The sequence below is a fragment of the Nannospalax galili genome, unplaced genomic scaffold (genome assembly GCF_000622305.1).
Source record: "Nannospalax galili isolate Female #2095 unplaced genomic scaffold, S.galili_v1.0 scaffold347, whole genome shotgun sequence".
Lineage (NCBI taxonomy): Eukaryota > Metazoa > Chordata > Mammalia > Rodentia > Spalacidae > Nannospalax > Nannospalax galili.
In genome coordinates, this window is record NW_008355793.1 from 761,714 (window position 1) to 771,932 (window position 10,219).

The following is a 10,219-nucleotide window of genomic DNA, read 5'->3' on the forward strand; positions in this document are numbered from 1 at the left end:
TTTTTTACAAAGACATAACAAACATATAAATCAGTAGAGAACTAACATTCTACTGTCTGGGTTACAGATGACCCAGAATATTATAACAATCAGCAAATGCATCTCTCATGAAAATATAAACAGCCGTCCCATAGAGAGTAAGGAGCTCTTTCTATCCTACAATTCAATGATGTGCAACAATTTGAGCACACTTGAAATAAATAAATAAATAAATAAATAAATAAATAATAAATAAAACCTACAATTTATTTTTAGAGAAGCAAAATATATGCCACTCTGACCTTAATCTCACTTCAATCCTTCTGCCTCAGTCTCCTGAGTTCTGTGTGACAGACATTGGTCACCAGGACTGACTTACAGTCCTTTCTTATAAGTAGAATAATACATATTTCAAAAATTATTTAGTGGATATTTTTCAGTTACTCAACAGACCTACAAATTAATCTTGGTATAGTTTTTCCTTATATTATACCCTTCTCTAGATGCATAGATTTTTTTCAATTTGTTTTTTTTTAATTTTTATGCATTTCATACAGAACATCTCAATCAATCTTAATCATCTTTATACCCCCATCTCCACCGGTACCCTCCCATACCACCCCCCGCTGGAATTCATACATTCTGTTAAGGCCTATTGTGTCAAGTCAGTGATCCCAGACGTTCCTCAGTGCAGTTCACCTTCTGAGGTCTAGTCAACCTATCCAGAGTCCCTCGCTTTAGGAAGATCAGCTCTTCCTCACCTAGCAGTAGTCAGTGGCCAGTATTTTTTCAGCTAAGAGATACATATTGTTTTTACCTGTAATCTTTTACTGCTCAATACATTTCAAAGTGCTCTTCAATTTGTTCATACTCAGCTAACATTCTAAGGTTCTTAAAATAAAATTTGTATTTTACATATTTATTTTTTGACTTTTTTTGAGACAGAGTCTCCCTGTAACCCTAGCTGATCCAGAAATTGCTATGTACACCAGGCTGGCTTGATCTTACAGAGCTCCACCTGCCTCTACCTCCAAAGTTCTGGGACTAAAGGTATGTGCTACCATGCCTGGCATTTTATAATAATTTTAAATAATATTACTTTGCTATGTGTTCTCTTATCTCATATTATTTGTCCACATTTATTTAACTCTGAGAGTAGCATTAATCTTATCTTTAAAATGAAGATTTACTAGTTAATATTTGTATGTTATACAACTGGTTGTATGTATCTTCTCATGTAGAAATGCCATTATAAATAATTTAGACAATGTTTTAACGACCAAATTTAAAAAATATATACATATATATGGAGAAAAAGTTGGCAATATCAAAATTGATGGGGTTTATTGCCTTAAAAAGCAATACAGAGAAAAGAAGCAAAGAACAGAAAATTTGAGTGAGAATATTTACAATTTTCAAACCATTCAGGGATAAATAATCAAAATAACTAAGAAACTAATAAAATTTAAGAAGAAAAATGGCAGAAATTCACCAGGAAAGCAAAATGTGTGTAATTTGCAATGTGAAAAGCAGAGTAGTTTATAAATATGTATGTTTAGGAATGAACAAAATCATCTGTAATCAAGAAAAATATCAATTAAAACAAATTAGAATAAGCAAAACTATACTTATATAATTTCAATTATTTATGAAAACTTAGAAGAAGAATACACGCTGGTTGTAAATAGATGTATAAACTGCCAAAGCTGGACCTTGGAAAATCACTTATTCACTAAATTAAGCAATCTCATGCTTTATTTATTGTTTACAGAAAAACTCTCAAAGGCAGAATGACATTGTTTAGTGCAATGGGAGTTTAGGGGCAAATTATGTGTTTACTACTAAGAGAATGGTAAGTTATTTGTGGGGTGCACATAAGGCAAAATTATAGTCAACAATGAAACATGAACAACAATGAAATTGTCAATAACGAAAATTAAATATCTTCTCTAACATGAAGCAATTCAGAGACATTTTGACCTCATTAGTAGAGCAAGTCACTGCTGAGTGAACAGATGAATAGAAGAGTGGGAGATGGGGAAAAGAAGGTGGGACCTGATTGGAGGAGGCTGGTCACTGGGGTCTTTGAAAGCTCTAGCTTGATCCTGGCTGTCTATTTCCTGGCTACCACCAGATGAGATTTATTAGAATGTGTCTTTCCACATGGTGCCGTGACTTACCATGGCTCTAAGCAACCATGGGGTCTGGAAATCATGGACCAAGGCCTCTGAAACCATCAAGGCCTCTGAAACTATAAGCCAAAATAACCGCCTTTCATCTTTTAAGTAGTTGCTTATCTCAGGTATTTTATTTTGACATAGAAATGAAAAATTACCATAAAAAATAAGAGCAATGATTGCCTCAGAGGTGTTTGAAAATAAAAGACAGTATAAGGGAACATTCTGAAGTAATGGAAACATTCCGTACATTGAATTTCAATTGCACAGTTGTATATATTCATTAAAAGACAATAAATGCATAGGTTTTCACATCTCTCTGCAGTGAATTGTATCTTAAAAGACATCATGAACAGGGCTGAAGAGATGTCACAATGGTTAAGAGAAAGAGCTGCTCTTGCCAAGGACCCAGGTTTGGCTAACAACTATGTATAACTCCAGTTCCAGGGGGTCTGACACCCTCTTCTGGCCTCCATATGTATTGCATGCATGTGATGCTCTTACATACACACATGCAAGACACTCATGCAGATAAAATAAAAATAAGCCAAAAAACTTAAAATTATAAAACATCATGAACAAAAAAATTAATATTTCTTTTTCCTACTAAGATACCCTATGTTCTTATGTATGCAAAGGTGTTAAATTTAAATTATATAGAAAGCCCTGTCATTACATTTTAATTATTGCTAAATGTGTGAGGTCAAGGATGGCTTCTGTTTGTCCTTTTTATTGTTGCATTTCTTTACCTCTGGCATTCCTTGTGGAGAGAAGGCACTGAAAGGTGGCACAATGTCTGAAATGTTTTCATATCCAGGGGGAGGTGGTTCTGATAATGACGTTTTGAAAATCTAGAAGAAATAAACATAATCAAAAGAGATTCAGTTAAAATTTGATCACACTCAAACAAGAAAAATTAATACTATCTCTTCTGTAAGCAGACAGTTATTTAATCATTTATTATTTTCATCATATCAGCACGCCATACTCTGAGGAATATGTGAGATTAATAAATCCAGATCCTGCTCTAAAAACCCATTTAGAGAAAGAAAGCTAAAGAAACAATCAGAAAACCACCAACAGAAAATAACCAGGAACTGTGGAGTGTTTCTAAGCAAATGAAAAGAAATTCAAAATAGGTATGATTATTTTCCAAAAGGGAGAACTGTATTATGAGGAAAGAAAGAATTAGAAACAGACTTTTAAAATGATACACATACGTGTCTGATATAAAAAAATAAAGCCCAATACATAGGTCCTCCATACTAGGTTAGAAGTAATTTAACCTTATGAGGGTCCTGAGAGAGCTAATAAACACCAGCCTTCAACTTAAGGGTAAAACATCCCTAGATAATTTTTAAGTCCTCAAATATAAATGTGCTATAGTATAGTACTAGCATTAAATATAATAGTATTAAGATAATTACTTAGGAATAAATTAAATATCAAATTTACTATAACAAAAAGTTGCATAATTGAAGGATTAAGAGACAATAATACCTAGAATAATTGAACAGCATCCATACTGCAAATAATGAAAATATATTATATAAAATATGTATTTGTAAATGTATCATGGAATTTCAGAAGGCATGTTTTAAGGAACAAAAAGTATATGTTCCTCTCAAAGAAAAGTGTGCTGATAAAACATTATCTAAATCAATACAAAAAAGTTGTAGTAAGAGTGGAAAGGAAGTGAATAACATTTAATTGATAAAGATTATAACAAATTTCAAGCTCACAGTAAAACATTAAAGTTATCCCATACAGGGTCAGAAGAAACTCAAGGCCATGTACCAGCTATCATCACTCCTTTGAACACTGTAAGTGTGACCACAGGGGAAATGGTTGAGAGGAACATGGGTTGACATAATATTCTAACAAGAGCATCAATTATCATCCCCTCCTGAAGATGACAGGTCTTCAAATGAAATCAGAGCATCTACTACCCTAAAATCCCACCCCGCTTCCAAACTTCCCATCTCTATGGTATGCTGTCTTTTCAAAAACAAAGGCGAAATAATGTGACTGCATACTTTAAGAAGACTAGACTTCTAACATAACACACAAACTATTAACCACATTTGTTGTCCATGGACAGAGGAGCTTGTCTGTGATATATAAGTGAGTAGAACGACCATAGATGAGATGGTTAATAATGATTGTTGAACTGACAGGATCTAAAATTGCCTAGAAGACCTCTCTCTCTCTCTCTCTCTCTCTCTCTCTCTCTCTCATTTGTGTGAGGGGTCTCTCTCTCTCTCTCTCTCTCTCTCTCTCATTTGTGTGAGGGGGGGCTTCACAGGCTGACTTAACAGAGGTGGGAAATTCCACCCTAAATGTGGTACATATCACCCCATGGACTGGGGTCCTACATTGAATAAAAAGTTGAAAGAGAACTGTGCATCAGCATTCATTTCTCTGCATGCTGCCTGCAGGTTCAACATGACCAGTCAAATTGTCCTCCTGTTAACATGACTTCCCTGCCATGATGGACTGTGCTCTCAAACTATGAGACAAAAGAAGCCCACCATCGCCCCCTGTACTTTAAATTACTTTTGACAGTATTTGATCACAACAATTAGAAAAGTAAAATAAGACAGTGTTCCACAAAGCTCAGCTGTTAACAGTCATATATAAGGAACTAGAGAAATGACTGACAGCATAAGAACTCTTATGGTTAGGGCAGAGGGATGAACAAGGAGATGACTTACCATGATGCCAGCAACATAAATATCTTTTTTATAAAAAAAACTATTAACAAATAAATTCACAGTTTGATAGTGATTATCCTAGAAAGGGGAACACAAACAAGAAGGAAGGTACTCTCCAGAAACATTGGATTAAATTTAACATGGGATTATATCAGTGGTTATAATATAATAATTAATTAATTACCAAGAAGAGAAATACATTATCAATAAAGAAAGGTTACTAGCATTTTGATAATAAAAAATTCAAATCATATGGCATTTTTCAGCTGGATATATGCTTTTCATAATGTAGGAGACAAAGCAATTTTTGGAAGCCATCTAAATTGACAGGGACTGCATTAGATGTGATGGCCCTATCATGGTAGGTGTATTAAATATGGATGGTGTTTCAATTATACTTTACACACTTTCTTATTGAACATACAGCATGACTAGAACTCTCAACTATCTGTATTATGTTCTCCTTTACAAGTATGCACTCTAATTTGCAAATAGGATAACAAATTCTTTGAAGTAGATATACGATAGACTATGCCTCCAAATTTTTTTATTTCCAACTGCTTAATATAAGTTCTTAGCAAAAACCTGGCCAATTATTAAGCCTTTTGGATCAAGTGGAAATATAATCATTTAAAAGCAATAAAACCTCATTGGCTCAAAGTGCATATCTGGTCTTTAAATATCCTGGCAACTCTGAAGCTACACAGTATCTTTACAGCCTAAACCTATGAAGAGCTTATGTTCTAGTCACTTGGAAACTTCATTATGGACCGCATATAAAATTGTAATGTAATAGTAAAAAATAAAAATAATAATAACAGTAATCAAGCATTCATTTTAAAGTATCTTCCCTAAATCATATTAAGTTCAAACACTGTAAGAAATGAATTGACATTGATAATAGTTACTAAAGACAATTCACAAATTCAGTAATATGGAATTTGATAAATATTTGGACCTGATATAGGATTAGGGTGGAGTGTTTCTATTTTACCTCATTTCCATCTTCATCAATTATTGAAATGTAGTTAGGGTGAGTCTCATTTGGATAGGACAACAGGACATCATAATGGACTAACTCAACCGAATCCAGGCCAAATTCTTTCCACTGGGACTTAATTTGCTTTGCAAGCTCAAAATTGTTTTCTGTTCCTGCTAAATGTGGTGTCCTTGTGAAATTACTGGTGAATAAAAATTGAAAATGTTTAAAAATCAATGCTTAACCCAACTTTATCTCAACATCAAGACAATACACTGTATGTACATCTATTCATATATGTATATATGCATATATATGTAAGTATATAATGGTCTTTTCAAATCACTTTGTATTCATTAGAAAATTATTCAATAATTAGAAGTATTTCAAACATTTTTCATATTTATTTTAAGTGTTTTGTCTGCATGTGTATAAATGCACCACATGCATGCAGTGATCATGGAGATCAGAAAGGGTGTTGGATCCCCTGGAACCAGAGTCATGAATGGTTGTTAGCCACCACATAAGTGCTGGGAACTGAACCTCAGTCCTATGGAAGAACAATGAGTTCTCTTAAGTGCTGAGCCATCCTGCAACCCCTATTCTAAATATTTTTGACACATGTACAATAATGATTTATATAAAAACTATATTCCGATCAAATTAGAGTTAATCTAATCAAATAGACATACTAATTCTATACACATACAGATCTCCAGCCACACTTCAAGAATTTACTCATTTATCTCTTTTACATTACACTGTTTCATATGTAAGAAGTGAATTCGTTTCTTAAATTTTCAAACATATGCTTCCAAATGTCATCCTTATCAAAGGAATATCATTATCCTCATCTCATAGATCTGGGACTGGAGACTTGGGAAGGTGCAGTATTTGCTCAAAGTTACTTCACTAATAAAGAGTCAAGACAGAATTCAATCTCAGTTCTTTCTGACTTTAAAGTACATTTTCTCTTGACTAAAATAAACTTCCATTAAAGTATAAGTCAGCACGCTAAATTTTTCTAGCCAAATCTGGCTGTTGTCGGTTTTTGTATAGTATACTGTCCCTATAAACATTCAAGTATATGCTTACTATAAGAAATTTTTGATGTTCTCAGCCTTCAATTCATGCAAAAATGCCTTCTTCATGCCACAATGGGGAGCAATGTTGGTAACTTCATTAGAAGATTTTATAAACCACCCTGCAAAATAAAAGCAAATGTAGGAATGAGATCTGAACTCATAAACAGGCCTTACTTTCATTACTGTATCTGTAGGACAGTTTATCACATATCTCTGGGATTAGCTAAGATACTGATGTTGTCTTTCTTTTGCCTACTTCTACTTGAAAAAGATCATACCCATATGCTTTTTGGATTACAAAACAACTACAACATACACAAAGCTGGTTTCAATTATATATGTTGCTGTTATTTCTAAGAAATAGTATATGCCGGGCATAATGGCACACCCCTTTAGTCCCAACACTTGTGGGGCAGAGGCAGGCAGACAGATCTCTGTGACTCCAAGGCCAGCCTGGTCTACATAGTGAGTTCCAGCCCAGCTGGGGCTACAGAGAGACAGGGAGACCATGTCTTAAAAAGGCAAAAAAAAAAAAAAAAAAAGAAACCTGATTTTCAGAATGGCTGTACCAGTTTACACTCCCAGCAGCCCAAATTAAATTTGATGTCAATGTTTCAATTAATGGAGATAATTAAGAAAATAAGTGTTTTTTCCACTGGAATCTTTTGCCAATAACTATTTGATTGTTGAGCTAGAATAAGCAATTAATAATGACTCTGTGAACAAACATGAATATATTTCAAGTACATAAATTATTTCAAGCATTAAAGAAAACAGAATTTTAATGTACTCTGATTCTAAAACTAAAACAAAATGTGCTTAATTTTTTATTTTCAGTTGAAACAGGCTTGAGAAACTTCAGTCTGGAAAGCTGCAGTGAACTATGACTGATTCAATATCTCTGTAAGAACTCCAGTGCACATGAAGCCGTGGGCAGTTTATAGCTAGCCTATCAACAGCTTTACTAAGCGAGAGACACGGGGCATCATTACAAGGTTTATTCCAGGTAATCTGGGAATACCATAGTTACAAACTCAGCATGCAGTCAGCCTTCATGGAGCTATTACTGATCTCATACCTACAAATCCATATGCACATAAACATGCATATCAAGGCACAGGGTCGGTTAAAAGGGATATATTATTCTGCCTGTGAATACAACTAAAGAATTTTTGTTGGACTGCAGGGTGAGGGAAAGACACAGGAGGATAATCTATTAGAATGGAGAGCTGCAAAACTTCACATGATGAAAAGCGTAAAGGCCTGTCCAGGAGACAGAACACTAGGAACCAAACATAATAAAAACCTACCGAGTCACTGAGCTGGAATAAAAGAATACGGCAGATGCAGGAAGAATAAATTGCCTTTAGGATTTATAGGGTATTGGAATCCCATGTCAGCCTCGCATAGCCTTAATTTCCCTTGTCAAACTGAAGCAAAGCAAATTCAATTTGAATCCATCCTTACTGACCATTTGCCTCACAGAAGCTCCACTGGAATGCTAGGTTGTTACTGGTTAGTCTGTTATTTAAGACCAGGGTATATAGCCTGAGGCCACACAACAAACCAGAAGGTAGTGAATATAAATAAACCCAATTATGCTGTTTTACCAAAGCCCAGAGAGGATGCTCAGAATTCAGAGTAAGGGTAGACTACTAGGTGACAACCCACAGTGCTCTGTGTGCTAAAGTCTGCTTTGGAGCACGTCCTTATTAAGAAACCCCAGTGCTGCTCTGAAGTGTTGAAGTTTCATACATGGGTGAACGTTTTAGCCTCATCTTAAAGATAAGGAAGTTGAGGCTGAAAGAGACTTGATAACTTGTTCGCAGCACGTAAGTGACTAAGTAGCAGATCAAAATTTGAATTTAAAAGTCAGCTGACAGTTGGGTTTGTTGGCACATGCCTTTAATCCCAGTACACAGGAGGCAAAAGTAGGCAGATAGATCTCTGTGAGATCGAGGCCCGGCCAGCCTGGTAAGCAGTGAATTTCATGCCAGCTAGAGCTGGCTACAGGGTCTTAAATCTGTAACTACTTTGTCCCCTCAAATTTTTCTGTTATACTGGATAATCTTGGATGCAACCCCCAAGCAGGTCAGAGCAGCTCCCACGAGCATCTGTCCTGAGACGTGTGGCATCTTGCGGGGCTCCAGTGGGTCAATCATCGTTCCATTTTGGGGTCTCTTGGTTCTGCCAATTAACCTGTGCAACTCTGTCCTACAAGCAGCTAATTCAAAACAACTCTGCACTGCAGCCAGCAGCCCTCTGCCTAACTCAGGACTCCTCCCTGTCTTCCCCTACCCCAGTCGCCGCCCAGAGTGGAGACCAGGACAGAGTCACACTCAGTGCTGACCCAACTGCGGTCCCCCAAACAGGGAGGGCAGAGGGGAGGTTGGCCTTGCAAATGCACCATACCAAAGAGGAAGCCGATGAGGAAGAGTCCGGAGCACGCCAGCACCACCGCCCCGACGCAGAGCCAGCGCTGGCGGTGCCCGGCGACCACCGCGGAGTCGCTGTCCTGCAGCGGGTCCCACATCTCGGTGGAGTCGCCCTTCCCCGCGAGTCCCGCAGCCCCACAGCAGCCGGGCCTCTGGGCGCCAGCTTCCACCCACTGGGCGGACGAATAGAATTCGCTCCTAGGACTTTCTCCGCCCCAAAGCATTTCTGGCTTACTCTGAACCAGTCTGAGTGAGGTGGAGAAAATGTCTGCCTGCTAAGAAAACTTAATTGCCTTTGGAGTAACGTTAATGAAGAGAAACAACAACAACAAAAACAAACAAACAGAAAACATTTTCTCTTGGAAGTTGTCAACTTTGGCTTATTGAAAAATTGAAAGGCAAAGAGGTAGGGAGAGGACTTTTCTCTCTAGCCCTGTAACTCAACAGAAAGCCCCAACTGTCTGCCTAGGAAAAGACAAGCGACTTGGCTCCAAGCTACTTAGTAGAATAATTATTTCTCAAGACCATTTTTTCAGGACTGGCGAGACGGTTCATCAGGTAAAGGCCCTTGCTGAGAAGACTGACTACCTTAGTTCCTCCCCCAGAACCCACATAGTGGAAGGAGAGAGCCCAGTCATGCAGGTCGTACCCTGGACTCACATGTACGCCATGACACCGGTACACTCCTGCACATTTACAAATAAACGAACAGGGACTGGAGAGATGGTTAAGAGCACTGGCTGACTTGCAGAAGACCCGTGTTCGAATCCCAGCACCCACATGGTGGCTTAACAACCATCCTGTAGCTCCAGTTACAGGGAATCAGAAACCCTCTTTTGACCCCTGTGGG

General features: G+C 37.0%; 1 protein-coding gene across 1 annotated transcript in view; it reads right to left on the reverse strand.

Annotated features, from left to right (window-relative positions):
- The window catches only part of LOC103750517 (glutamate carboxypeptidase 2), a 60,182-nt gene extending 50,656 nt beyond the window's left edge, over positions 1 to 9,526 (reverse strand). The window contains exons 1-4 of the mRNA XM_008853619.3: positions 9,347 to 9,526; positions 6,945 to 7,053; positions 5,865 to 6,051; positions 2,906 to 3,007 (exon numbers count right to left, since the gene is read on the reverse strand). Of these exons, the coding sequence (XP_008851841.1) occupies positions 2,906 to 3,007; positions 5,865 to 6,051; positions 6,945 to 7,053; positions 9,347 to 9,467 (519 nt within the window). The 5' untranslated portion in view covers positions 9,468 to 9,526. The remainder of the gene's footprint in view (positions 1 to 2,905; positions 3,008 to 5,864; positions 6,052 to 6,944; positions 7,054 to 9,346) is intronic.
- Positions 9,527 to 10,219: the final 693 nt, after the last annotated feature.